Source organism: Rhinatrema bivittatum, chromosome 2 (genome assembly GCF_901001135.1).
Source record: "Rhinatrema bivittatum chromosome 2, aRhiBiv1.1, whole genome shotgun sequence".
In the NCBI taxonomy this organism is placed as follows: Eukaryota; Metazoa; Chordata; class Amphibia; order Gymnophiona; family Rhinatrematidae; genus Rhinatrema; species Rhinatrema bivittatum.
The window spans coordinates 210473153-210500345 of NC_042616.1; the positions used below are offsets into that span (position 1 = coordinate 210473153).

Below are 27193 nucleotides of genomic sequence, written 5' to 3' on the forward strand. Positions count from 1 at the left end.
GGGTATCCACATGTTAAGATAGTTGCTTGCAAATGAAGATAAATTTGAAATTATTTAATTCAAATGGTTAATATATCATTTTTTAGCAAACATTATTTTTGGAATATTGTTTAAATTAATTTATGCTATTTTGAGAATTGATTATGATGTATTAAGAAATAGGATTAAGTAATTCCATAAATGTAACTAATTATATAAAAAAATGAAAAAAATAATTAGTACAAGAGGATATGAGATATTTGTGAGAATAAACATATGTATGTCCTTATGTGTTGATAGATACTATTTCCAGCAACACCAGCTGGCTCTTGGTACCTCCCTGCTGATTGATGTAAGCCCCGGACGTTCCATTGGACGACATTTGGCTTGATTGACCTTGCAGCCTGTCGCCGATCTGCAAACATGCTAACCAGACAGCTCTGGCCTTCTAGCAGATTGATGTTCCAGAGAGGTTCTTCTGCACTCCAGTGCCCTTGCACTGTCAGCTCCTGACAGTGAGCTCCCTAATGTAAGAGACTTGCATCAGTCGTCATTATTAACCCGTGTGGTGGGGACAAGGAGACTCCCTACTGTAGATGATCCACCTGCAGCAACCACTGCAGTTGGAAGGCAGCCTCCATCGGCAGCTGGAGCTGAACCTAATAGTCCTGAGACTGTGGATTCCTCTCAAGACAGCAGGAAGCGCTGAAAAAGGAGCATATGCACCACTGCCCACAGTACTACTTCCAAGGTCGCCGCCATTAAGCCAAGGACCTGCAGGTAAGACCATACAGTCGGGTGCAGAGAGTGTTCAACAACAGACTGATTTGAGCTAGCAACTTCCAAATTCGAGTTTCTTGCAGGAACACCTTGCCTTGCTGCATGTCAAACTGAACCCCCAGGTATTCCAGCGTCTGAGTGGGCTGAAGGCTGCTCTTGGCAAGGTTCACCAAGCAGCCGAGCTCCTGCAACAGGGAAATCACCTTGCGAGTTACCAGGTGGCTCTCTTCCAGCAACGTGGGGCGAATCAGCCAGTCATCCAAATACATGTGTACCAGGATTCCATTCTTCAACGCTGCTGCAACTACCACCATTATCTTGGAAAAGGTTCTGGAAGTGGTGGCCAGACCAAAGGGCAGCACCCAAAACAAAGTGGCATCCCAGAAATGCGAACCCTAGGAAACATTGATGCTCTAGTCGGATGGGAATGTGACGATATGCCTCGGACATATCCAGAGGTCAGAAATTCTCCCAACTGCAAAGCCATTACCACTAAGCACAATGTTTCCTTGTGAAAATGCCTAACTCGAAGATGATGGCTGATGCCTTTGAGGTCCAGGATGGGACGAAAGGAGCCCTTTTTTAGCACAACGAAATTAATGGAATATCGCCCTGTAGCTTCTTGAGACGTGGGCACTGGGACCACAGTCCTCAGACTGAAAAAAGCCTTGTCAATGTAACCTCCACCACTTGCTTTTTCGGTAGGGAGACACCAAGAACATGTCCCGAGGAATACTGCGAAACTCCATCGCATAACCTTCTCTTATCACCTCCAGAACCCACTGATCCAAAGTGACCTTGACCCACCTCTGATAAAAGAGAGAGGCGACCTATCTCCTGCTCCCGGGGATGGGTCAGTAAACCTTCATTGGAAGGGTTAGAAAGCACCATCATCCAAGTCTGTGCCTCATCTGGGCTGTCAGGGATGAAAGGACAGAGACCTACCGAAGGACCAAGTCCTCTGAAAAGCCGCTCCTCTATAAGGTCGAAAATGCTTGGAACATAAGAACATGCCATACTGGGTCAGACCAAGGGTCCATCAAGCCCAGCATCCTGTTTCCAACAGTGGCCAATCCAGGCCATTAGAACCTGGCAAGTACCCAAAAACTAAGTCTATTCCATGTTACTGTTGCTAGTAATAGCAGTGGCTATTTTCTAAGTCAATTTAATTAATAGCAGGTAATGGACTTCTCCTCCAAGAACTTATCCAATCCTTTTTTAAACACAGCTATACTAACTGCACTAACCACATCTTCTGGCAACAAATTCCAGAGTTTAATTGTGCATTGAGTGAAAAAACTTTCTCCGATTAGTTTTAAATGGGCCACATGCTAACTTCATGGAGTGCCCCCTAGTCTATTATCCGAAAGAGTAAAAAAACAATTCACATCTACCTGTTCTAGACCTCTCATGATTTTAAACACCTCTATCATATCCCCCCTCAGCCGTCTCTTCTCCAAGCTGAAAAGTCCTAACCTCTTTAGTCTTTCCTCATAGGGGAGCTGTTCCATTCCCTTTATCATTTTGGTTGCCCTTCTCTGTATCTTCTCCATCGCAATTATATTTTTTTTGAGATGCGGCGACCAGAATTGTACACAGTATTCAAGGTGCGGTCTCACCATGGAGCAAAACAGAGACATTATGACATTTTCCATTTTATTCACCATTCCCTTTCTAATAATTCCCAATATTCTGTTTGCTTTTTTGACTGCCGCAGCACACTGAACCGACTATTTCAATGTGTTATCCACTATGACGCCTAGATCTCTTTCTTGGGTAGTAGCACCTAATATGGAACCTAACAATGTGTAACTATAGCATGGGTTATTTTTCCCTATATGCATCACCTTGCACTTATCCACATTAAATTTCATCTGCCATTTTGATGCCCAATTTTCCAGCCTCACAAGGTCTTCCTGCAATTTATCACAATCTGCTTGTGATTTAAATACTCTGAACAATTTTGTATCATCTGCAAATTTGATTACCTCACTTGTATTTCTTTCCTGATCATTTATAAATATATTGAAAAGTAAGGGTCCCAAACATATCCCTGAGGCTCTCCACTGCCCACACCCTTCCACTGAGAAAATTGTCCATTTAATCCTACTCTCTGTTTCCTGTCTTTTAGCCAGTTTGTAATCCACGAAAGGACATCGCCTCCTATCCCATGACTTTTTATTTTTCCTAGAAGCCTCTCATGAGGAACTGTCAAATGCCTTCTGAAAATCCAAGTATACTACATCTACCGGTTCACCTTTATCCACATGTTTATTAACTCCTAATGGAGCTCATCTGATTTTTATAACCAAGAAAAATCTTTGGTCATTCTGGCCTGTAGCATTTGCAAAAACCATTAGGGCTCCAACAAGCAAGATCAGTTTCAAATCTTGCTCTATACTAGTTGAGGTTGTCTCCCTTGCACAACATGGAAAAGTTATGTCACTTAGCTGGTTTTTTGTTATTCTAAGGTTCCCCCTCAAAATTCAATTTTGCATGCCAAACAGAATTTCTATTCAAGCAGGCGGTCCTGAAAGGTGACAGTCAAATTATAACAAATAAATGTGGTTATGATCCAAGGGCTTCAGACTGCCTTCTACCATGACAGCACAGCAATATGCAGCAGGATTGCTATTACACAGCCAAAATGCTTCCGAAATGAATGTAGTCAAACTTTACTAAATCTGGGTCAGAGAGCAAAAATGATGCTTAAAAAATTGTTGGTGCTTTAGTTTTTAAGATATGCAACTGGGTCAGTATATATATGATCTCTGGCTTGGGAACTGCACAGGATAAGTGAGTTAAGAAGGGAAAGGATCTGAAATGATTAATATACATCTTTGCCTGAATCTATGAATAAATCTATGATTGGGTTTGGTCAATTCTTTATGAGCTCAACAATGAATGTATAATCTGAAGCTTGTATTTCATCATACATATGAATTGCATTGTTATTCCTAGAAGTCATAGATGATGTAATCATAATTTACATCAATCTGCTGAACAAATTGCACTAGATCAGCTCTAGAAATCATATAGTATCATTTGTCATTGTTTGATTTCTGTCTGAAAAGGATCAAAGATACCTCACATTAGTGTGAACAATGCATATAATTTCTGCTGTTTGTGGTGAAGTGACTTTTGCATTATAACAGCGCAGTACTAAAGAAAGTCTACCACTTGTATTTTGGCTGCAAAACTGGAGATCAGGACAAGAACTGGGCGCCACACATGCTGCAACACTTGCGCAACAAATCTTCACTAATGGTTGAACAGGAAAGGGAAATTTTATGCTTTTTGCAAGTGCCAATGATTTGGATACAGCCAACAGATCACATCAACAATTGTTACTTCTGCATAGTGCCTCCAGTCGGGAAAGATTTGTCAAAGAAAAAGTGGACTGTGCAGTATCCACACGTTCCATCTGCTACTCACCCAGCACCCCATGGAGAAGGACTGTGTGTTCCTGGTGCACCAAAACCACTCTCAGTTGAGTCAGGCAAGGAAGAGGATGAAACGTTGGTCCTGAACTATCAATGTCACATGACCCAGACTGTGCGCCATCCTCCTCTTTTGAACCCACACCACATAACACAAAGTGAACTGAATGACCTTGTCAAGGATTTGGAACTACCCAAGAAAAAGGCAGAGCAGTTGGGCTTCAGACTAATGCAGTCGAATTTCCTGGCAGGTGATGTTAGGATTTCCATGTTCTGTGACATCAAAAGGATCTTGTCCCATTCTTCTTCATGATAGGTGATCTTGTAGCTGTAACATCAATGGTCTGATGGCAGCCCCCAACATCGTTTATGGTCCAGATGAGTGAAGACTGTTCATTGATTCAAAGAACTGTCAAGGCTGTTTTGCTGCATCATGGTAATATTTTTGCCATCATTTCCAGTTGGTCATGTAGTCCATATGAAGGAAACCTATACATTGAAAACTTTTGAGGTCCATAAACTGACCAACATCAGTGGCAGCTTTGAGGTGACTTGGAGGTTGCTCTCTTGCAGGTCTGCAGACTGGATACACAAAGTTCTGCTGTTTCCTTTGCGAATGGGATAGTCATGCAAGAGATTCCCATTACTGGACACTGACAGTCACTGGAGCCCGGGAGGAAAAGTGTTCAGCATCCAGTGCTTGTTGAATTAAGGAACATTTTGTTACCCCCCTTATACGTCAATCTGGGTCTAATGAACTTTGTCAAGGCCACGGACAAAACTAAAAGCAGCCTTCAAGGACCTTGGTGGTAAATTTCCAAGGTTAAGAGAAGCTAAGATAGGAAGATTTTTTTTTTTTGGCCCTCAGCTTCGTCAACTTTCTCGAGATGATCCATTTATCTGTGCATTGCATGGCAAGGAAAAGATGGCATGGAAAGCATTCCAGTTGGTGGTAAGTTCTCTCAGAAACAAGGCAGACAACTACAAAGTTGGTAGAAAACCTTAAGGCATACAAAAGCCTTAGCTGCAACATCTCACTAAAGATACATTTTTTGCACTCCTATCTAGATTTTTTTTTTCCCCCAGACTGTGGAGCAGAGCTTGGTGTGCATGATGAGTAATTTCACCAGGACACTGCACAATGTAAAAAATGGTATTGGGCAAATAGAGTCCATCAATGCTTGCAGACTATTGCTGGACAGTGAAAAGAGATATTCCATTTAATGAATACAAGACAAGCCGAGTAGCCACTGAATAGGGACTAAACTATGTACATATATATATACATAATAGTTTTTGGTTTTTTGTTTTACAGAACATTTTATTTCTATAATCCTTTTGCTGATTTAATTTTTAAAAGTGTTACATAAACAGGACAGGCAAAATATGCAACCATAAATACACGAGAAGACCCAAGTTTACAATTTATGATTAAATCTCTATCTACGTACTATCTATGCAATAGACAGATAAATTGTAAACACAAATCATGGAAACAGTAACAATCAACTGGTTTAATTGTCATATTTGAATTCAGCACATCATCATCAATAATTAATGGTACATTTTATCGCTGCAGCAGACTTCTAAAAATGTGTATACCTGTGTTATTTTGGGTGACTGGAAGACTAGCTCATAACTATGCAACATATACATCAACTCCAGAATCAGGAACAGCACTCAAGGCTAATGCCATTAAAAGTGAAGTTATTTTATTTCAATTTATATTCTGTATTCCAATGTAATCATACCGGTTTACAATTTTAGAATGTTAGAAGCCAAAAGGACATTATCTAAAGAGAAGAAAACTGAGAATCATAGAGATTAATCCCTGGATTAATCGAAAACATCAAGTTTACCATGAAAATGTGGCAGACTACAATATGTCCATCTTCATAACTGAGATGGGTCGTAGTCTGTGTTGCATAGTTAGGAGCCAGTCTCCCAATCACCCAAAATAACATGCTTAACAGTATCAACAGATCCCAATACTCAAAAAGTATTGAAGTACAAAAGTTGACCAAAATCACTCTCCATCCTTAAGCTTGGACAATCATTTCAATGAGGAGTGACTGAGAATCTACTAGTACACTTATGAAAAGAAGCAACAATATGCAAAACGAGAAACAGACAATTTAAAGATTTAGACCAGCAAATGAGAAAAAAAATTGATCAAATCACAAATACAGCAGGAAATACAGAGCTACTTCTGCAACCAAAAGCAGATTAAAATCAGACATAAGAATGGTTAAGGAGATGTGAACTTAAGCATAAAGATGCAAGACTAATAAATACAGCACAGAACAGTGAACTATGAATAAGGATTCAGAGCCTTCATAGAAAGAGACAAAATCAGACAAATGCAGATTTTGTAAAACAGAGTTGGAAACAGTTACATATCCTGTAGCTGTGTATAATACGCTGATGCTAGAAGACCTATATACATAAAAGCGAATGTAAGGTAGCATGGCTCATCCACTGGAAACCATAAATACCATCACAGAACCAGAAAAGCACTACAATCACGCCCTGACACAATTGTAGAGAATGATGTAGTCATAAGCAATTGTGACATTCTTATTCCAACCAATAAACTTGATGCAAGAAAACAAGACATTGTGGTAAGGTAAAAAAAAACAAACCAAAAACCTGCAAGAATGGCATTGCTAATGCAAGTGTCAGTTCCAAGTGACTATTCTGCACACCCTATGGAGACAGAGAGAAGATCCTTAAGCACCAAATGATGCAAACAACAATGTTGCAAAAGTTACAGAAATACTCCCAATTGAATTAGGCACCACAGGCCTGATTAAAAAACTTCCAAGTGCACCCTGATATACTGCAAATACGTAGTACATTCTAAGAACTCCAGGAGGCGACTGACACAGTGCAAGTACTGAGGCAAGCACTAGCAGTAAATTTGTGTATGTGAAATTGTATCCGGCATACACTGGCTGATGAGTAAGGATCATGCATACTATGACGTATGCAAAAAATACCCCCAAAAAAACAAAATCTCAAATGGAGACATTGTCTCATGAGAAACAATACCAATATTAATTCATTCTTTTACTGCATAGCATTCAAAAAGAAGACAGGCTCAGCCACACTGAATCGCAAAGCTTAAACGAATCCCTCAGAAGCAGACACTCGAACATGTTGCAAATGTAATATTTTTAAGTCTAAAGTGCACCAGGAACAGGTCTGATTATAACTAAGACAAGTCATTCGTACTGCAGGACATGGGGAAACTGTACATGGTGACCATGTGGGCTGGATTAAGGTTATCGACTATTTCTTTCTCGGGACAGACTGAGCCAGTCCTGGCTTTATACCTTTCCATGCATGGACTTGAGTACAGCCCTTAAGGAAAGCAAAACTGCAGTTCTATTTATGCAAAGGGGTTAACCAGGACTGGAACACACCATCCTGGTGTGGGGGGGGGGGGGGGGGGGGGGGTAACCAGTCGCTAACTCCTAGGCTGGATATGAACAGGAGGGTAACCAAGTCCAGGGCTGACAGCTATTCATTTTGGGGACAAAGAACAGAAACAATTTTTCTGGTGTCCTATTTTCACAGCCTCTCGTTTCCCGAGGCAGGTTTTTCAAGACCCTGCAGCAATTAAATGGCAAATTCACATAAAGTTTCATGCCTCTCAATATGCAGAAAAATCTTTATTGAAAACAAAGGGTCCCCAAACTACAGACCATAAGGTTGATTAAAACATCAATTAGATGTAGACAACAGCATCAGCATGTAAGCAGAAGACTATGATGAGAAGGTCTCACAGCCTTGGGCACCACAGGTGGGAAGCAAGAGAGAGAGCAGGTGTTAGGATCCCCCTGTTGGGACGCGGCGTCCAATGCATAGGACTATGGGAAGAGGCAGCAAAGAGCTCCCTATGGCGGCAGCACCACACAGCGGAAGCTGAAGCAGCAGGGAGTGGTCCTGCGCCGCGAAAGCGTGCGGTGGGAGGGGCTGGCAGTGGTGGCAGCACGGTCCTTCATTGGAGGGAAGATGAGGTGGGGCAGTTTTAGAGGTTGCGCGGGTCGAAGGTTAGAGGACTGAGAACGTGTTTTCAGCAAGTTCTACTGAAGCACAGGCAACTTCATTGTGCACTTCGTGTTAAAGGGTCCTGCTTGGGCAGAAGAGGGGAGGGCTGTAGGGATGGAGGCCTGTGCCTGCTCTTCAAATGTCCTCCTCATGCACTCTATTTGAAGGTGCCAAGCACGACCAGGGTGCCAGCCACAAACTCACCACGGAGCTCTGGAGTGCCCACTGAGAACAGCTTCTGGCTCACAGTGCAAAAGGTGAGGTGGGAGGATGCTAGGTGACTGATTGGCTGGCTAGTGGAGGGAGAGGAGTGGGGAAATGGATGGCTTGGGAGTAACTGAGTGCAGGGTGGCTGGTGGAATAATTAAACCAAAAATAATTCAATACTCCAATAACTTTAGATAACGTTTCACACACATTTTCAGGTCCAATTGCTTGAGTGAGGTTCAGAGAGACAAAGATTTCAGGGACAAGCAACACTATAAAAGCCGATTGATCAGGTTTATATCCCACCCCCTTCTGAACCTACAGAAGGGCTGAAGCACACGTGCACACACATGGTATACATTTCTAATGCAAGCATGAGGTAAGTAACTGAGACACATTGACTTATGAATGTACGGTGGCTACAGAAAGTCTACATCTCTGAACTTTTTCTACATTTTGTCATCAGCGCATCAGACTTGGAATTCGTTTTTTCCACTAATCAACACACCATACTCCACATTTTTCAGAGCCATTATTTTTAAGCAGGATTCCAACTATATTTAAAAAAATAATAAAAAATCCTGAAATTCAACAATTGGCTATATCTCCACCCTGGTGAGAGCACTTTTGCAGCAATTACAGCTATGAGTCTGTTGGGATAGGTGTCCACCAACTTTGCACTCCTAGGATTAGCCAATATCAGATCATTCTTCATTACAAAGAGTTCAAGTTCTGCTGTTCATCAGCACTCCCCCAAGGAACTATTTTCAAGTCATGCCACAGAATTTCAACTGGATTGAGGTTGGAGGTCTTACTGGGCCACTCCAGGACATTTACCTTTTGTTCCTTAAGCCACTCCAGTGCAGACGTGGTAGTGTACTTCATATTGTCATTATGCTGAAAGGAACTTCCATTCCAGTTTTACCTTTCTTGCAGAGGGCAGGTTGTCCTTAAGAACTTTTTTGTACTTTTCTTCATTCATGGTCATGCCCATCCTGACAAGTGCATCAGCCCCTGCTGATGAGAAACATCCCCACAACATGATGCTTGCTGCCACCATGCTTCACAATAGGGATGGTGTTTTCTGGGTGATGAGCTGCGTTGGGTTCATTAACCCTTTGCATTCAGGTCAGGAAGTTCTATTTTACTTTCATTAGACCACAAAATTTTGCCACATGGCTACAGTATCAGAGTGCTCCTCTGCATGTGTCAAACAGGATTCAAGGTGGTTGGCCCCGAGTAATAGTTAACTTCTTGCCACCCTACCTTAAAGGCCAGATTTATGAAGTGACTGGGATATCATCATCACATGCATACTTTTACCTGTCTTGGCCATGGAATTCTGTCGCTCTTTCAAAGTTGCCATTGGGCCATGCCTGATTAGTCTCCTCCTTGCTCAATCATCCGTTTTGGAAGGACGACTGGACCTAGGCAGGGTCTTGATAGTGCCATACAATCTTCCACTTCTCAATCAGTCATATTGAGGGATATTTAAGGACTTTACAGTTCTGTATCCATCCCCAAATGTGTGCCTTTCCACAACTTTGCCCTGGAGTTCTTTGGACAGCTGGGTCTCTGCTTTGAGATGAGCTATCCAGCAAAGAGAACCAACAGGAACTTCTGAATCTATCCAGTCAGGTGGATCAGTGTCAATTTAACATAGGTGGGACCAATGCACTTGGGGTGCACTTTTGAAGGTAACTGGTTACACCATAGGACTGCTACCGAAGTACAGGGGGATGGACACTTATCCATCTAAGCTAGTCCATATTTTTATTTCTATTTCATTTTTCACTTGGCAGTCATGGGGTAGGATGTGTGGAGAGACAGATCAAATACCATTTTAATGCATTTTAATTCTAGGCTATAAGGAAACAAAAAGGTGAACATTTTTGGAAAGGGGTGTAGACTTTCCATCAGCACTGTAGGTGAAACATGTGAATGGACGGCTGCCAGGATGGAAGGCATGACACTGCTGCTCAGTAATTTCAAACTCGTTCTCACTCAAACCCTGTGGCTCCAAAAGGGCTGAAAATGTCTTCACAGATTTCTTCCATCATGAGGAATGACCATTATAGCAGCTGATGGACAAATTATTTCTCAATCAATATTCTATAAATAAAAACAGAAGTCACTCCTCCATCCTTACCTGAAGTTGTGTTGAGGGCAGGACAATGCATCATTTACTCCATCTCTCTGGAGCTTTCTTCAGTTGTACCACCTACTAGGTACAATAACCATCGCTTCCCCTCAACTGTTTTGTGTGCTTAAGTTTATTTTTGCTATGGCCCTCATCAGAACCCCAGTCAGACGTCACATTAATACAAGTACAGAATTAGAACAGCACAAAGCGAAAAGGAGATTCAGGGAGCATTTTTCATACAGCCATGATAAAGTACAAAACCTTTAAACAGAATCTGTGCAGGTAGCCAAAACACTTTTAAAAGGTTGACAAGAGACTTCAGCACATGAGGTTTTGAGATTATAGTAAGTCTGGTCCTTTCAAAAGTTTTCCGTAGCTACAAAGGATACAATATTCTCCAGGATCAGTATTGGCTACTAGAACTCACTACAAATCTTTGAAAAAAAAAAAAAAAAAGGAAACCCAAAAAATATGAACAAAATTCCACAAGACAAAAATCCCCTACTATAGATAATGGTCAAAAGAAGAGAGTCACTAAACATACTTGACGGCTTTAGAGGATGAATTCTGATCTTGACCATAAGGTGTCACCATAGTATTTCATAAGGAAGGTAAAGTATACCCCCTTAGGGGAAAGCTTGTAACCAGTACGGGAGTTTCTGGTCTTATTTCTCAGCGTAATGGCCTTTCTGTTATATTAACTCTTATAGCAGTGATGTTCTCCCATTATGTTTTCTTATATCACTGCACAGCAACTGTACCTATTTTCATACAATAGTAGACCATAAAATCCCTGCTGATTGTTATCAGTTCACCAGGAAAGTGACCTTAAACATCTGGCAAAAAAAGCTGCATCAGAAAATTCCAGAAGCTACCAACTCACCACGAAGGTGCTTTGTTTTTCTTAGGAAGCTCGGCCTTATCTTTCAGACACAAGACGACATGAATGCAACTAATATAATATAATATATATTTCAATAATATATTTCAATGAAGCGATAAATCATAAAATAAGAAGGCACCATTACCTGCCATGAATGGCAGCTGAACAGGGTGAGGGAGGAGGAGACAGGCAGTGGGAAGCGTACACAGTGCTAGTACAGACCTGCTCAAGCTAACCAGCTTAAAAAGGTACCTTAATAGAGGCTCCGGCAAACCGCGAAAGTTGTTTGATGTGCTGTCCCTGCTTGCCGATGATGGCTCCCACAGCTAAAGCCGGGATGAAGAGATGAACCGTCTCGGATTCTGACTGTTGCTAAAATGGAAAACAGGAAATCACACACAATGTTAAGTGATTTTGAACTTGGTCAGAGCAATTCCACAGGAGCACTAAAACCAGCTGTATACGATAAAGATATTGAGTTGTATTAATAAAGGGGGTCTGGTAAGACAAACAAAACAAAAGTGCAATTTAGAGCTCTAACCTACAGCCCTCTAAAATTACAGGTGCTTTAGAGGCCAAATCTGGATAGCAAGTGTTGTAACACATATGCAGCCGAGCTGCCCACCTGTTCAGGGAGTATTTCTCCTGGGCCCCTCTTACTCCTCTCCCCTTGGAGGAACACCCAACTGATAGCTTGGCTCATGAAGTCTTCAGCTCCACCAATGCAAAATTACCAGCTGTAAACTATCAGACTAACTATATAAAAATAGTTCTTTGCATGCCACACTTTGCCTCCACCCCTGAATAAACCATTTTCAGTATGCAGAGGGGCAGCAGTACTACTGTAAGCTCATTATACTGGAACAAACAAAGAGAAGCACTAAAAGTAGCTATCGGATTATAAAGAACGCCATCCTGCATGGTCTGCAATGTTAATTCACTGCAGGGGATGTTGGAGAAACCAAGCAAATAGGTCTGAAAGTCACAATCTTAAAAATTACAATGCCTACACAGAAGTCTGCATCCTACGTATATACAATCTGCTAGATTTGGGTGATGGTTACCGTCTGTCATGCTCAAGCAAGCATTCTTGCATTGTCTTTTTGGACACTGTAATGCTCACTTTCAGTTTCTCAGGCTCTCCTATCGAAGTCCTTTAAGAACAGGAATCATAATTGAAAGGGGGAACTGCAACTGAAAACAATTTTCACTTTATACACATTTCCTGCATGGGTGAAGATGGGTGCACGTGTACACCGCACTTCCAGAGTCCGACCACCGTATGGATGAATGTACGCGTGCTGTGCAACAGTATTACCCACTGCAACATGCACCCGCACAATCAACGTGAGCCCGAGGGATAGGGCAGGCTGGCTCAGTGAGTCTCTGTGCAGAGATGCCCTTTTTCACCCCCATCACTTCCAATGGGCCTTTATACTAGTATCTAAATAAAGTAAAAACATGCAACACAAACTCTTAACCACAGGTGCACGAGGCTTCACTGTTACAGACAAGATGGTAGGTACAGCAACTGTTTGAACATTTTAAACGAACAATTTCAAGATAAAGACCTTACACATTGGACTCTGGAGTTTGTTGCCGGAGAATGTGGTTCGTGCAGTTGGTGTAGCTGTGTTTGGAGGGGGGTTGGATGGGTTCTTGGAGGAGAAGTCCATTGCCTGCTATTGAGTTCGCTTAGAGAATAGCCACTGCCATTAGCAATGGTTACATGGAGTGGACTTGGTTTTTGGGTACTTGCCAGGTTCTTGTGGCCTGGATTGGCCACTGTTGGAAGCAGGATGCTGGGCTTGATGGACCCTTGGTCTGACCCAGTATGGCATTTTCTTATGTTCTTATTTTGTTTTTCTTTGGTCAATTTGATTTCATTTTTAGTTCTATTCCACACATCAAAAGTGTTTTAAAGGGTAATTCCGCATTCGAGAAATTTACTTTGACATTCCAAGCATTCAATTTTCTCTTTTGTAGTCACTAAAAATACAATTATGATCCCTTTTGAGTCCATATGGCAAGCAGCATGTCAAACTCATTTGTCTATGTTAGATCTCCCTTGTTCACTACAGTGTTAAGGCTGTGCTTGCCAAGTTTGCTTTCAGCCCATCCATAAAGAACATATATAAGGTATACTGGTACACAATTTGATCAAAGAGCCAAGTCAGTTTTCATATTCTGAATACTCAGATTTTGTCTGGGGGTATTCAAAGACCTTGTGGAAAGCGAAGTCTCCCCCATAAATCTGTCACTGATTTATCAGTCAGATAAGTTGCTCATCTAGCTGGACAAGAGAGTTTTTAGATGCCCATGAGTCATGATGCAGCGCACCTAAGAGGGGATTCCCTAAAGTCTTATACTGTGCCACCAATAGTGGGTACAGGCTGGCTTGCCCACCCTGCTCCCTGCCTTACCCGAGACAAGGATGAAGAGTTCACCTCATTGCTCTGCCACCAATACTACCAGAAAATTGACACCAACAGAGAACATGTGTTGTGCTTGCTGTTCGCGGGGCCCATCCCATGAGCAGCTCCTCTCACCACCGGGCCAGATCTGCTGCTTCCCCGCAGCTGTGGCTGCTGCTATTGGCCACTCCCATGTGGCCTGGATGCCGCCGATGCTAGGACTCTGCTTCCTGCGGTGGAAGGCCGCTGGCGTCTGTCTCTTTATGGCTTCTGCTGCCGCAGACTTTCCTCCTGTGTGGCTGGGATGCTGCCGCTTCTGCAGTCATCTTGCGGCGGCCTGACTCTGGCTCCTTCGTGATGGGGACGCCACAGATGCTGAGGCTCCTGCCTATCCTCGGGCTACTGCATAGGTGTTTGCCTTTCTTCAATGTTTAAAGGGCCAACAGCAAGAAAAGCCCTGCAGCCCCAAGGGATAATGTCATCACCTCGTCCTGCCTTCAGTCCTATATAAGAGGGCTCTCTGTCACTTCCTCGGGGCCTTCATATCAGATTTTCATGGTTGTCCATGGTTTCTTCATCCTGCAAGGTCCTCCATGGACTGCTCCTGTGTTCTTCGTTGGATGTTCCTGATCCTCCTGTTCCAGTTCTAGTCCTTGTTCCTGGCTTCCTTGTCCCTTCAGAGCTCCGTCATGTTGCTTATTCTATGTTCCTGGTCTCTAATTGGTCCCTTGTCCAGTCTTCTGAATCTTCATCCCATCTGACTCTCCAATCAAGCTCCTGATGTTGCGGTCTTCTGGATTTTCCCTAGTCTTTCCTCCAGGCATGCCAGCGTCATGGTCTGCAACCAGCCACGGGCGGCTGTGTAGGGTGCTTCCTGGAACAGGTCCCGTTTCCAAATCCATCTTCACTGGATCAAGTCCTTGGAGTCCATCCCTGTTTCTAGAGTTCGAAGTTCCAAGTCAAGTCTCGAGTTCCTGTCAGTGTTCCTAATTCCGGGCTCGTGGAGCTTGACCAGCCAGCAGATCATCTTGTTCCAAGCCTTGTTCTTCACTCTCAGTGATGTCCTGACTCCTGTCCCCTTCCGAGTCTCAGTCCTGAGCCTGTCCCGCATCCCGGGTGGTCCGTGACCAACCTGTGGCGGGTTGTGTAGGATACGCAGTGGGACAGCGAGGTCCACGACCAGTCCACAGGGGGCTGTGTAGAACATGCTGAGGTGCAGTGCCCCGGGAAACTGGACTCCTCTTGTTCCTGACTCTCTCCAATTCCAAGTCCTCCGAGTCTCCTGAGTCTTCAGAGTTCCATGTCCTGTTCTCGGCCTTTGACCTGACGCCCTCGCCATTCCCAAGCAGCGGGTCCGAAAGGGCTATTGAGTGGCTGGAGGGCTATCCTCGAGACCAGCATTGCGTTGTTGGGTCTCACTGTGTGTTCAGGTTCAGCGGAGGTTTGAGTTGGACTTGTTCCAGGCTTCCAGCTGTGTTTCAAGACTCAGCTCTGTTCCAAGACTAAAGCTAAGTTCTAAGTTCTGAGTCCAGCCTGTGCCTGAACCGCTCGCCTCCCACGGTGCTTTCCTTGGAGTCTCGCTCTGGGAGTCACACTATGGATCAGGGGCTCACTCTCCTCGGGTGAGCGACTGCATTCCCCGCGTTCGCAACATGTTTCTTATAAGCCAGGAATTCTCTATGCTAGTCTTCAAGGGATAACAAGCCTGGTTGTCAGGACTGTCATAATTAATATGCCAGAGAACCAAGTTACTCTGAAAACAAGAACTGTTAGGAGTCACAGGACTGAAATTGGGAACCACTTTTTAAGATTTTTTCAAGAATGAAATTTAACTCAATATTAATGAAAGTGTCATAAAGGAGCTACTGCTTTATATTCCTCCCCCCATCCAGCTGAGCAAGAGCTTAACTGAGGGTAAAAAGAGTTAATTATTTCTAGATTTCTATTTTCTTGCTAAACTAAAAAAGAATTACACTGAACTATTGCATAACAAGTCTTCCAGTTGCATAAATGTTACATAGCTCTTTGTGCGTACGCGCTCTGGAATGATACATGGTCTCCTTTAAACTATAGGCAAGCCCTCTTGTGTAAGATTATGTAACGGTTAAGACTATTGGTAATATTCCTTAAGAGACGAACAAACTGAATCCAGGGTTACGTGTTTCTACAAGTGATACAGGCATGACCAAATCATCTGACCTTTTGTAATACTGCACAGGGCATTGCTGTAGCTAGAAACAGAGGTCGATTTTAAAAGCATTGCTCACTCTAAAATGCCCACATACGTGCGCCGCATGCGAGAAATGCAGATTTTAAAAGCTGCGATTTGTGTGTATATACACACTTGCAAATAATAAGGGGGGAGGGGCAGAAAAGGGACAGCGTATGGGCGTTGCAAACACACGTAATACCTTATTCTAAAACCAGAGGTCGCAGCGGGCAGCAGCTTGTTATCTGTGTAATTTTACTGCTGCTCCTGATGAGGAGCAAGTCTGCAGATCTTGCATTTTAGGTCTTACACGACAGGGTGAGGTGGCCAGGTCAACTAGGGGGGGGGGCGGGCAGGATGAAGAACCAGAGGGGACTGGGTGATTGACTAGGCAGACTGGTGGAGTAATTGGTAGAATTGGGAATGTCCCTTGCGTGAGCATGTTTTAAAATCTGCTTACATACTTGCATTAAAGCCGGCAAAGTCCTATGGAAGATACGCAAAGTAGGTTTGCTCGAATAACCTCTTAAAATTAGAAGTAAACTTATGGACAGTAGGCATATTTTAAATCATACACGCGCAAGTGCGTGCATGATTTCAAATATCAGCACATCTGTGCTCGCGTGCCAATACATGCACGTTCGTGCGCATGCATGCTCGTTTTAAAATTAGCCTGACTGATTTCAAGTTAATGAAGATGAATGGAGCTTTACATGTACAGTTAACGTCATTTATAGTCGCTTTGCTTTCAAAATCCTGTCAAAGTTGAAACCTCCCAAATATTAAATCATTTAATGATTCAGGGCATCATAATGTCCTCCATACCATTTCCATACAATAACGCCATTTGCATACTATTTATTAAAAAAAACTACTACTGGTGTTGTATTTGATCTTATTCTATTAAAAAGAAATGTAATAAAACTCTGTGCTGTGCAACTATCCAGATAAATCTTTAATAATAATAATTTAACACAGAGGGTCTAGAAAACTTCATCTGTACTAGTTTCTGCAGCTATATAGGGATGAAATTCTCTATTAAATTTATGATTTCCCTAAAATCATTATTACTAGGTGATTTACAAATAAGCATACATAATAAGTTTGAACATACAAAACATGACATTTAAACACAATACATAAAATCATGTAATTAGACTAAATGAATGGAATAACTATACTCTAAATCAAACAAAAAATGTCTGCTGTAACAGTTTAATGGGTTTTGATGACTGCAGGCCAAGAGATTTTTCGATTAAGAGTTTCATGATCTTGGAGCAGGTTAACAATATTCTTGCCTAAACAAGAATTAAGATTTAAATGTCTTTGAGCAAGTTATGAGCTGGAGATTTTCTGTTAAAGAATTCCAGAGCTCTGGATTAGTATCTGAGAAAGCTCTCTCATTTTTGCTAAACATGCCATTTTTTGTGACAGGACATCAAGCAGTCCTCTCTGGACAGAACAAAAGGCATGAACTGGAAGATAAATTCTCTGAAGTACGTTGGCCCATTGAAGAGAGTCCTGTTTTAATAGACTATGCACCATGAGCGCTACCTTATACGGGAGCCACCATTGCACCAGTAGTCACTGAAGTTTGTACAGTATGGGGGGTAATATGCTTCATTGACTTTCCTCATTATTAGCTGCGCAGCTTGAGTTCTCCAGAAGTTGTAACCGTATGCATGAAGTGGCCAGGAGCCCCAAACAAACAGAATTGCAGTAGTTTAAAAATGGAAGGATAAGCACTTAATTTCACAGATTTCTGCTCTGTAGTTCAAGTATAGGTTTCAAACCACAAACAACCCTTAGCTTAAAGAAGCAAGATTTTATAGCTGCCTTAATATGATGAAATGACGGCTTGTAGACAAATCCAGACTCCAAGGTTCCTTACAGGAGGCGCAGTTATACAGCATTTTCAACAGAAAGTGAAATTGGTACTCAACTCAAAGATGAGTATTGTAACAATCAGTTTTTTTGGAGGTTAAGTGAGAACTTATTTTGAAAAAGCCAGTGCTTTTTTGCAAATAAAGTGCCAGCAAAGCAGAACTATCAGACAACTTGGGCTGAATATGAATAAAAAATTGTTTGTCATTTGTATAAATCCTGTAGCCCACACAGAGTCCTGCAAGGATTTTACCAATAGGTGCTAGACAGATGTTAAAGAGGAGAGAAGATAGAATTCCCCAGGACTGTACCTTAATAGGCACAGATTGCCACTGAGATAGTTTTGTGCCGAACCTGATTTGATAAAAATGATTAGACAGGACTCAAACCAATTCAAGACAGTCCTCGAGATACTATATTCCCTAAGATGAAATAGAAGGATTTTATGATGAAGCGTGTCTAATGCTGATGAAATGTCAACATGACTAGCAAAAACGTCTGCCCACTATAAAGCCCTCTCCTCAATGTGTCAAGGGATATACAAAGTTTCTGTACCCAGGGACTTTCTAAATCCAAATTGGTATGGGTCAAGGATGTTATGTTCTTCTAGAAAGTCAACTAGCTGTTGTAGGATTGAATGCTCCAAAACTTTTGCAGTAAAAGATAAGGAAGAGATTGGCCTAGAGTTTGACAAGTCCGCATAGTTGAGCCTACGTTTCTTAAAAACGGGCCTCACTAGGGCTCTCTTCAATAATGCAGGGACCATACCTTCCACTAAAGAAAGTGATCATTATTGTTAGGGGAGGTGCAACATCCATAAATTACAGTTCTTTGATAGTCAGTCCTCCTCCTCTCCATGTGCTTTTAATGACTTGTTAGCCAGCAACTTTTTCTGGAAGGGACATAGAATCCTAGAAATGATGGCAGAAAAAGACAAAATGATCCACCCAGTCTGCCCAGCAAGCTTGTGCTTATGTCAGTATCTGCTGCACTGTGCAGGTTACCCCCATTCTTATCAGCTTCCCAGACCGTAAAAGTCAGGACCCTCAGATGCTTCTGAATCCAATTTCCCTTAACTTTTGCCATGGAAGCAGAGCGCAATGTTGGAGCTGCATCAAAAGTATCAGGCTTAGTGATAAGGGTAGTAAGTGCCACATCAGCAAGTTACCCCCATGTTTATTTGTTCCCCAAACCATAAAGGTTGGGGCTCTCATTGGTTGCTGTCTGTACCCAATTCCTCTTTTCCCACTGCCGTTGAAGCAGAGAGCGATGATGGCGTTGAATTAAGCCTTGATACTGTCATTTGTTAAGGGTAGGAACTGCCATACCAGCAAGTTACCCCCAGTTACTCCCATGCGCTCTTTTCCTCATTCCCACCCTCTAGCCTTTAGGGATCCTCAGTGTTTATCCCATGCCCCTTTGAATTCCTTCACTGTTTTCGTCTTCACCACCTCTGCCAGAAGGACTTTCCTGGCATTCACCACCCTTCTCCGTGAAGAAATATTTCCTGACACTGGTTCTGAGTCGTCCTCTCTGGAGTTTCATTTCATGATCCCTAGTTCTACTGATTTCTTTCCAACAGAAAAGGTTCGACGATTGTGCATCATTAAAACCAGTCAGGTATCTGAAGGTCTGCATCATATATATCTCCCCTGCCCCTCCTCTCTTCCAGGGTGTACATATTCGCATCCTTCAGCATCTCCTCATAGGTCTTCAGATACAGACCCCACACCATTTTGGTTGCTCTTCTTTGGACTCTCTCTATTCTGTCTTTATCCTTTTTGAGATAAAGACAGTACTGAACACAGTACTGTAGGTGAGGCCTCACCAAGGACCTGTACAAGGGCATTACCTGTTTATGCAGCCCAGCATTCTGGCTTTACCTATCGCCTTTTCACATTGCTTCGCTGCCTTCAGATCACCAGACACTTACCACAAGGTCCCTCTCCCAGACCCTAAGCATTAGTATTGCCCCCCGATCACGTAACAGCTCTTCTGCATTGCCGCACCCCACATGCATGACTCTGCACTACTTGGCATTGAATCCCAGCTGCCAAATCTTAGGACAACCAAGTCAAATTTATTTGAAACTTTTGAAACTTTTTATATACCGGCATTAGTAAGCATACATCATACCGGTTTCACATTGTAACTGAAAGGCTGAAATTACAATCAACGGGGAGGGGAAACAGGGAGGAATATACATAGAGCAGAGGGCAATGAAATTAAAGCAATAAAACTGTAACAGGCTATTTACAGGTCTATATATAAAGGCTTAAACAGGTTACTTACAGGAGTCTATATACAATAGGTTCAATTGAGGTATGGGCTGGAGGGGGGGAGGGGGGGTGAAGATTAATCTGGGTAGGCTTGTCCTCTCCCAAATGACTGGGAGAGGACAGGATGGCACTATACCCTTTTCTAAGGGTCATCTGCATCTGGCATGGAAAGGAAAAATAGAACATGTTCTTCATTTTTGCTGAAACCTGTGGAATACTTTGACAGTGAATTGCCCTTCTGGACAGGTAACAAAGGCAGTCAAGTTTCCACATCATAGACCAACATTTTATGAAAAGGCACTTCATTTGGAGAAAAAAAATTCCAGCAGCCAAATTACCCCAGAATACCAGAGCTATTTATTAAGAAAAATGAAGGGCAAGGGCTCAGGAAAGCAACAGGTAATCAAATGCCTCTGTACAAACAGTTCACTTTAATTTTCTACTACTGTCCACCATCAATATTAGGGTTTCTTTTAAATAATTGTTTTTAAACTGAGTCAATTAACAGGCAACTATGTCCAATATAATATAGTTACAATCCTCTTGAAAACATGCTGATTCGGTTTCATATGCTCAACATAGTCTTTTTCCAAACCCTATTTTCTCCCCCATGCACACTCACATTCATAACCCAATACGCCCCCCCATTTATCACAGCATTTATATTCATGTCATCCACTCCTTCAAGAATAATCAGCAGCCCACCAACATCCCAATATTGTTTCACTCCAGGAAGCAGATTACAGCATTTTAAGCCCTTTGAACCACAGCTGGTGATAATCCTTCAGCTTCACGGCCTGCCCTGGATTGACAAGGTCTCTTCTTTTCTGCATCTCATATAAAGCAGTCTGTTGCATCAATCCAATTCAGAATTAAAGTTGGGCGTTTCAGTTCCCTTCCAAGATAATATTGGCACTTTCTTAGCTAGCAGATGAGGGTTGCACAGGAATTTCATCCCTCGCATTTGTAATTTCATATTTCCACTCAATAAATGCAAGTATATTAGCTTACCTGACCAATCAATTGTGTAATCCAATATTTTATTTAAACATTCACCGATTTTATGCTAAAGCTCCTGCAACTTGTTGCAATCAGTAAATATATGGCAGTGTGTGCTGCTGGCAATTCCACTGGTTTGTTTGTTTTTTTTTTTTTAAAAGCGTTCAGTGTCCCAAAACTTCATTTTGGTTTCTCATTTTCTGGTTATGTAACTCTGATGGATCAACTTAATTGAATATCTCTCAAGTTTGTTGCAAATACTTGTTTATACAAATGAATGAACACTTGAGAGAGATTAATTCTTCCAACTGGATACTCAGTTCTTTGCTCCATTTAACCAACCCCATTGCAGTTTTGTTAAATCTGTGATTCATATAAAAAATCATCTTCTGTAAAAATATTCTCCACTCGCTCCTTACCCAAAATCATGCAATAATGTTTAGCTAGCAAATAAGCAAAATGACTATTCGGTATAGCCCAGTTCTCTTGTAATTCTTGAAACATCAATATTGTCTGATTATCCAAATCAAAGAGCTGACCCACACTATATAATCCCCTATCAGCCCAATCAAAACATTTCTGCAAGCTAAGCCCTACTAGGAAATCTCTATTTCCAGTTAGAGATAAAATTGGCGAAATCCACACTGGTTTTAACATTCGCCACCACCATGCCCTTTTCACTGCCCCATAACATAAAGGCCTTCTGTACTTGGTAGTTACACACCCTCTAAACACATGCAATGCATTTACAGGGCTATATGGCCCAAACCCCTCACATCAGATCATCTGGATCGTATTTAATACCATAAGCTACCCAATCTTGAATAAATTTGAATAAAAATGCTAAGTTATATAACCTCAGATCAGGTATCATTAGTCCCCCTTTCTTTTTGTCTGTTCTTAAAGGTTCATTAGCTTTTTCTGGCCCTTTTACCATTCCACATAATGGTCATGAGAAGAGAATGAAGCTTCTGCATTCTTGTATTTGACCCATAGAGGAAGCATAAGTATAAGGTATACTATTTTAGGAAGTATGACCATTTTAATTAGTGAACAATGACCCATTAACGACAGGGGGAAATGCCTCCATCTTTTCACAAGTGCTTCAATATTGTCCAATCCTTTTCCAAAATTTAGCTTATATAACGCATTTATGGAGCGAGCCAAGATAACACCCAGATATTTCAACTCCCTATCAGCCCAAGCAAATGGGAATGACTCCCTCCATTCAATGTTTGACATCTCATCCAATGGGAATCCTTGGGATTTAGAATAATTTTTTAGCCAGAAAAGGTGCCATTTAAATGGATCATTCCCATAATCAAAAGGTTAAACTGCTCTCTGGGTTCCCCCAACAAATAGCAGCATATCTGCAAACATGTTTAAATGCCTTTCTCCCCATCATTATGCTATCAAATGTCTCCATCTGTCTTAGTTTAATCATCAATGGTTCCAGAGACAAGGCAAATAAGGGGAATAAAGAACATCCTTGCCTCGTACCCCTGCACAATTTGAACTGATCAGACAGAGTGCCATTAACTAATATCTGGGCCACAGGTTTACTATACAATAGTTTTATCCACTCCATTAGCCTAAGACCAAAATTAAATTTGTCCACGACCCAGAAGAAATATGGCCATTCTACTCTACTGAATGCCTTTTCCGCATCCAAACTGAGTAACACACCCTGTTTAGTATTTCTGTTTTTTGAGAAAATAGACAATGCTTTGACCACATTTGTAGAGGAGAGTCTTCCCTTGATAAACCCCATTTGATCTGGAGCTATCAATCCCTGCATCATCCCATTTAAACGTTGTGCCAATACCGCCACCAATATTTTGATAACCTGATTCAAAAGCAAAAAATAATCAGGTGGTATGACTCTGGACAACACATCCTTACTAGGCTTTGGCAGAAAAACTTCATTTGCCAGGTTATGCCCCAAATCAAATTCCCCACAGGATCTAACCAAATGAAGCATGTTCTTTAGTGGCCCTAAGACAGAGGCTCCCAAGATTTTGTACAGCTCAAGATCAAACCCATCAGGTCTGGTGCTTTCGCCAACTTCAGCTGCGAGATCACCCTTTTTTTTTTCTCACTCTGCAATTGGAGCCTCAAGATTACCCCTCATGCTCACTAGATAATTGGGGTAATGAAAGTCACTGAAAAAAAACCTTCCCTGTGTTTCAGAAGTGGAACCAGTTGTGTATAATGTTTTGTAAAAGGATTCAAAGATGCCCAGATCAGCCTCAGTTACACACAATTTGCCCCAACCATAAAGCTTATTAATATCATGCTTAGCTTTTGCTTGTCAAACTAAGTTTGACAGCATTTTCCCAGATGTATTTCCCCACGGGCGTAATTTATAGTTATAAAACCATATATCTGCTTGGACTTTACTAGATAGAGTTTAGTTCCTTCCTAATTTTATTTATGCGCCCACGAGTAGCAGGGTCCATTGTTTCTACAATCAACTGTTTGGTTAGTGCCACAATTTATTTGTTCCCAGATTTCCTTTTACGTGAACAATAAGACATTTGACCCCCTTGGGTACTTGCCTTGGCCGCACGCCAATAAACCCCTGCATGAATCCCAGGAGAACGATTATGCATTTCATAATCCTCTCCACATTCCTTCAGATATTTGACAAAATCTTTATCCCTGCACCAAGATTGGGAAGGCAATTTTCCCTCACCTAAATGAGAGTTGAATAACCATTGCATGATCCATAAGTACCAGTTCTACCAGGTCACTATATAAAAGTATATTAAAGAAAGTTTCGGAAATTAATATGTAATCTATTATTGAATATGTTTGGTGTGAAAGAGAAACTAGAGAATTCTAAACCAAGATGACATGTAACTCCTCTGACAGAATTCCAATTCCTATTTCAGACTGATTCTTCCTTGGTGTCTTAGGAGATTTACAGTCAATAAGGGGGTTATCTGTTGTATTGAAATCCCCACCCAAAACTAACCCATAATTTTCCCACTGCAATACCTTGGAAAGCAATTCGGCACATATGTATTAAACAGCATGAGTTTCTGCTTATATAGCGTAAAAGCTATCAGAATGTATCTCCCTCCTGGGTCAGCTACCTTATGTTCAATCTGAAATGGAGTATTCTTATTAACAAGAATAGCCACTCCTCTGCAGTCTGTAAATGACACAAAATACATTTACCCCATCCATTCTCAGCACAATTTTTCATGCTTATGTTAATATGAGTCTCTTGCACAAAAGCAATATTTGCCTTTCTTTTCCTCAGCTCAGAGAGTGGGGACTCGCTCTATTAAGAGAACATATTACAATATCACTCAGAGAAGTCAAGGCTTTTTCCCAATACCAGAAGTGAATCCCCCAGCTCCGACTCACTCTCCATTTTCCATTGTGTCAAACTCTGTTTCCTGGTTTGAGCATACTGTAACACTCGCTTTCAAACACATACACACCACCATTCATGCCCTACACTCACTGCCCCTCCCTCCCCCTTAAAAACTTTCCCATGTCTATCACCCCTGTGTTCAGTCTAGGAATCTTCTCTCTGCAACATCGCACACTCATCACCATCTCCGGTATCCACAGGGTTGACGAGTTCTCAAACTCCACAGCGGAGGGCTTCGGGGATCAGCATAGCAAAAAAAACAAAAACAAAAAAAACCTCACGAACTGAGCACTTAACATAGCCATTGCCTTCAACTGCAGGGTCACATCAAGCCGCAATGCATTTATCACTCCTTTGTGCGTCCCTCCATGAACTCTATGGCCTCATTTTTGGTTGAAAAGAATCTTTGATACTCCTTTATGAAACATCCAGATGCATGCACGGAACTAAAGAGAAACTTTTATCCCTTGTTTACATAACTGTGTGCAATAGGGTGTCATTTCCTTTCTGGTGGACAGACTTTAGCAGAAAAATCCAGGAACAGCAATATTTTCTGATTTTTGTAACTCAGTTCTAACATCTTCCAATAAGCTATTATGAGTTTCATTTTAATCAGTAAAATGTAAGTATTTCGCAATCACTTGACTTGGCCTTCGAGCAGATTGCTTGCGATCCAGAATGGGGAGACTGTCTCTCCATTCCCAACAGTCCTGGAAGGCCCTGCTCGCACCAGTGCAGGAGCACGTCTCCCTGCAGGCTCTCCAGCAGGCCTAATATCTGCACATTATTCCACTGATGGCAGTTTTCCAAATCTAAATTTCTCCTCTAAGGCATGGTTATTATGTCGGAACTGCACCAGTGCTATTTCTAGGTTGCTCAGCCACTCATCATGCCCACTCAGCTTTTGATTAATGACTGCAATGGCATTGGTCTGATTGCTCATTTTCATATTGAGGTAATCTAGGGATGACTGCAGTTTCTGCATTTGCTCTCTTACAGCTGCAGATACTGCATTTGTTAGCTCTTGAATTGTTGCTTTCGTCATTCCCTCTGGGCTTTCCGCATAGTCTAGTGCAATCTTGTCATCCAGGGCTGTGGCCTTCTCTGCCCCTGTTCTCTTCACTCTGCCTGACATCTCTCCTGACTCTTTAATTACAAAATTTCCCATCAATCTTATGCACAAAGCGACAATATTGTGGGTCACTTTATTTTTTGCAGAGTGACCAGTGCAATGGGGTTGCAGCCGATCCCCTAGGAGCTCGGACTCCAGGCAACCACTCGTGATCACGTCCATCACTGAAAGTCCTTAGATAATCAATTAAGAGTTCTGTTTTTTCCATTCCAGATTTGATGCCATTCTTGAGGTAGTTAATCAGCACAAAGTTTTCTCGAAAATGCCTATTTATATTCACAGGAGTGGAAATGGTCAAGGAGATCCAGGAGCTGCTGTGGTCACCCTCATCAGGACCCCACACAGAGGGTAGACATTCTCGGCAACAGGCTCACACCTTTAGGTTGAGATCAGCAGCAGGATCCTAGTTCTCCCTTTGGATCTGGCACTCCCTTCTGACCGCATGGTCCGCTAAGCTCTTCCTATCCCCAGATAAGCAACTCTCAAAGTTAAGACACAATTCAGCGGCAAACAATTGGGGCAGCAGTGTTGGCTCAGCAGCCGGAGGAGCTTTGTTCAACTCCAGGGCCAGGGACGCTGAGGAGGCAGAGCTCACAGCACCCACAGAAGACAGACCCCACTCATTGCTTAATCGGGCCCTTGACTGTAGGCTCCCAGGGGGAACTCTGTTGTGTGATGCCTAACCCAGCCATTGCAGCAGTCCATGGCTAGGAAAGTTGTGGGGAACTCCAGGCAATTGCAAATTAAAGTTCATGGTGCTGTAGCCCAATGAATGCTGGCTTGGATTGAGTTTATGTGCAATGGTGAAGAAAATTACTAAGCGAAACCCCCCCCCCCCACCACACACACACAAGCATACCATTGTGGTGAGGTGGGCACCTTACAGACAGTCCCAGGGTATAGAGAAGTTAGTCAGCCAGAGCTGTAGAGGGCACTGTAAGGAGAGAGACAGGTTAGCCCTAAATGTTGAAAGTGAAAGTAAGAAAGGCAGAGAGCTTCTGGGAGCAGTAGTTCTAGGATGCCAAAACCTAGAGCCAGTTGAAAGGCAGAAGCTGATGTTAGGCAGAAACACAGAATACTTGATCCAGGTGGAGCCAATTACAGGCTTGCCCCTCTCTGCTCTTTTTCTAGTTCTGCTATATTTTTTTTTTAGATGGTGTGACGAGAACTGCACACAGTATTCAGGCTGCAGTCACACTTAGTATTTTCAATTTTATTCCCAATTCCTTTCTGAATCATTCGTAACATTTTATTTGATTGACTGCTGCAGCACACCAAGCTGAGGATTTCAACGTATTACCCACACAGCAGGCAGATACTGTAAAAAGAAAATCGTGGGAGAGCGGACGCTCAGTGTTGAGCGCCTGCTCTCCCAACGCGTGCCTAGGCATCTCTCCTGGGCGCAC

The 27193-nt window shown here is 42.2% G+C and overlaps 1 protein-coding gene across 4 annotated transcripts in view; it reads right to left on the reverse strand.

The window, feature by feature from the left end:
- Nucleotides 1-27193, reverse strand: part of IGF2BP3 (insulin like growth factor 2 mRNA binding protein 3) — a 355866-nt gene that overhangs the window by 19312 nt on the left and 309361 nt on the right. For all 4 annotated transcript variants that reach the window (XM_029589081.1, XM_029589083.1, XM_029589084.1 and 1 more), the window contains one exon: nt 11738-11857. In XM_029589081.1, the coding sequence (XP_029444941.1) occupies nt 11738-11857 (120 nt within the window). The remainder of the gene's footprint in view (nt 1-11737; nt 11858-27193) is intronic.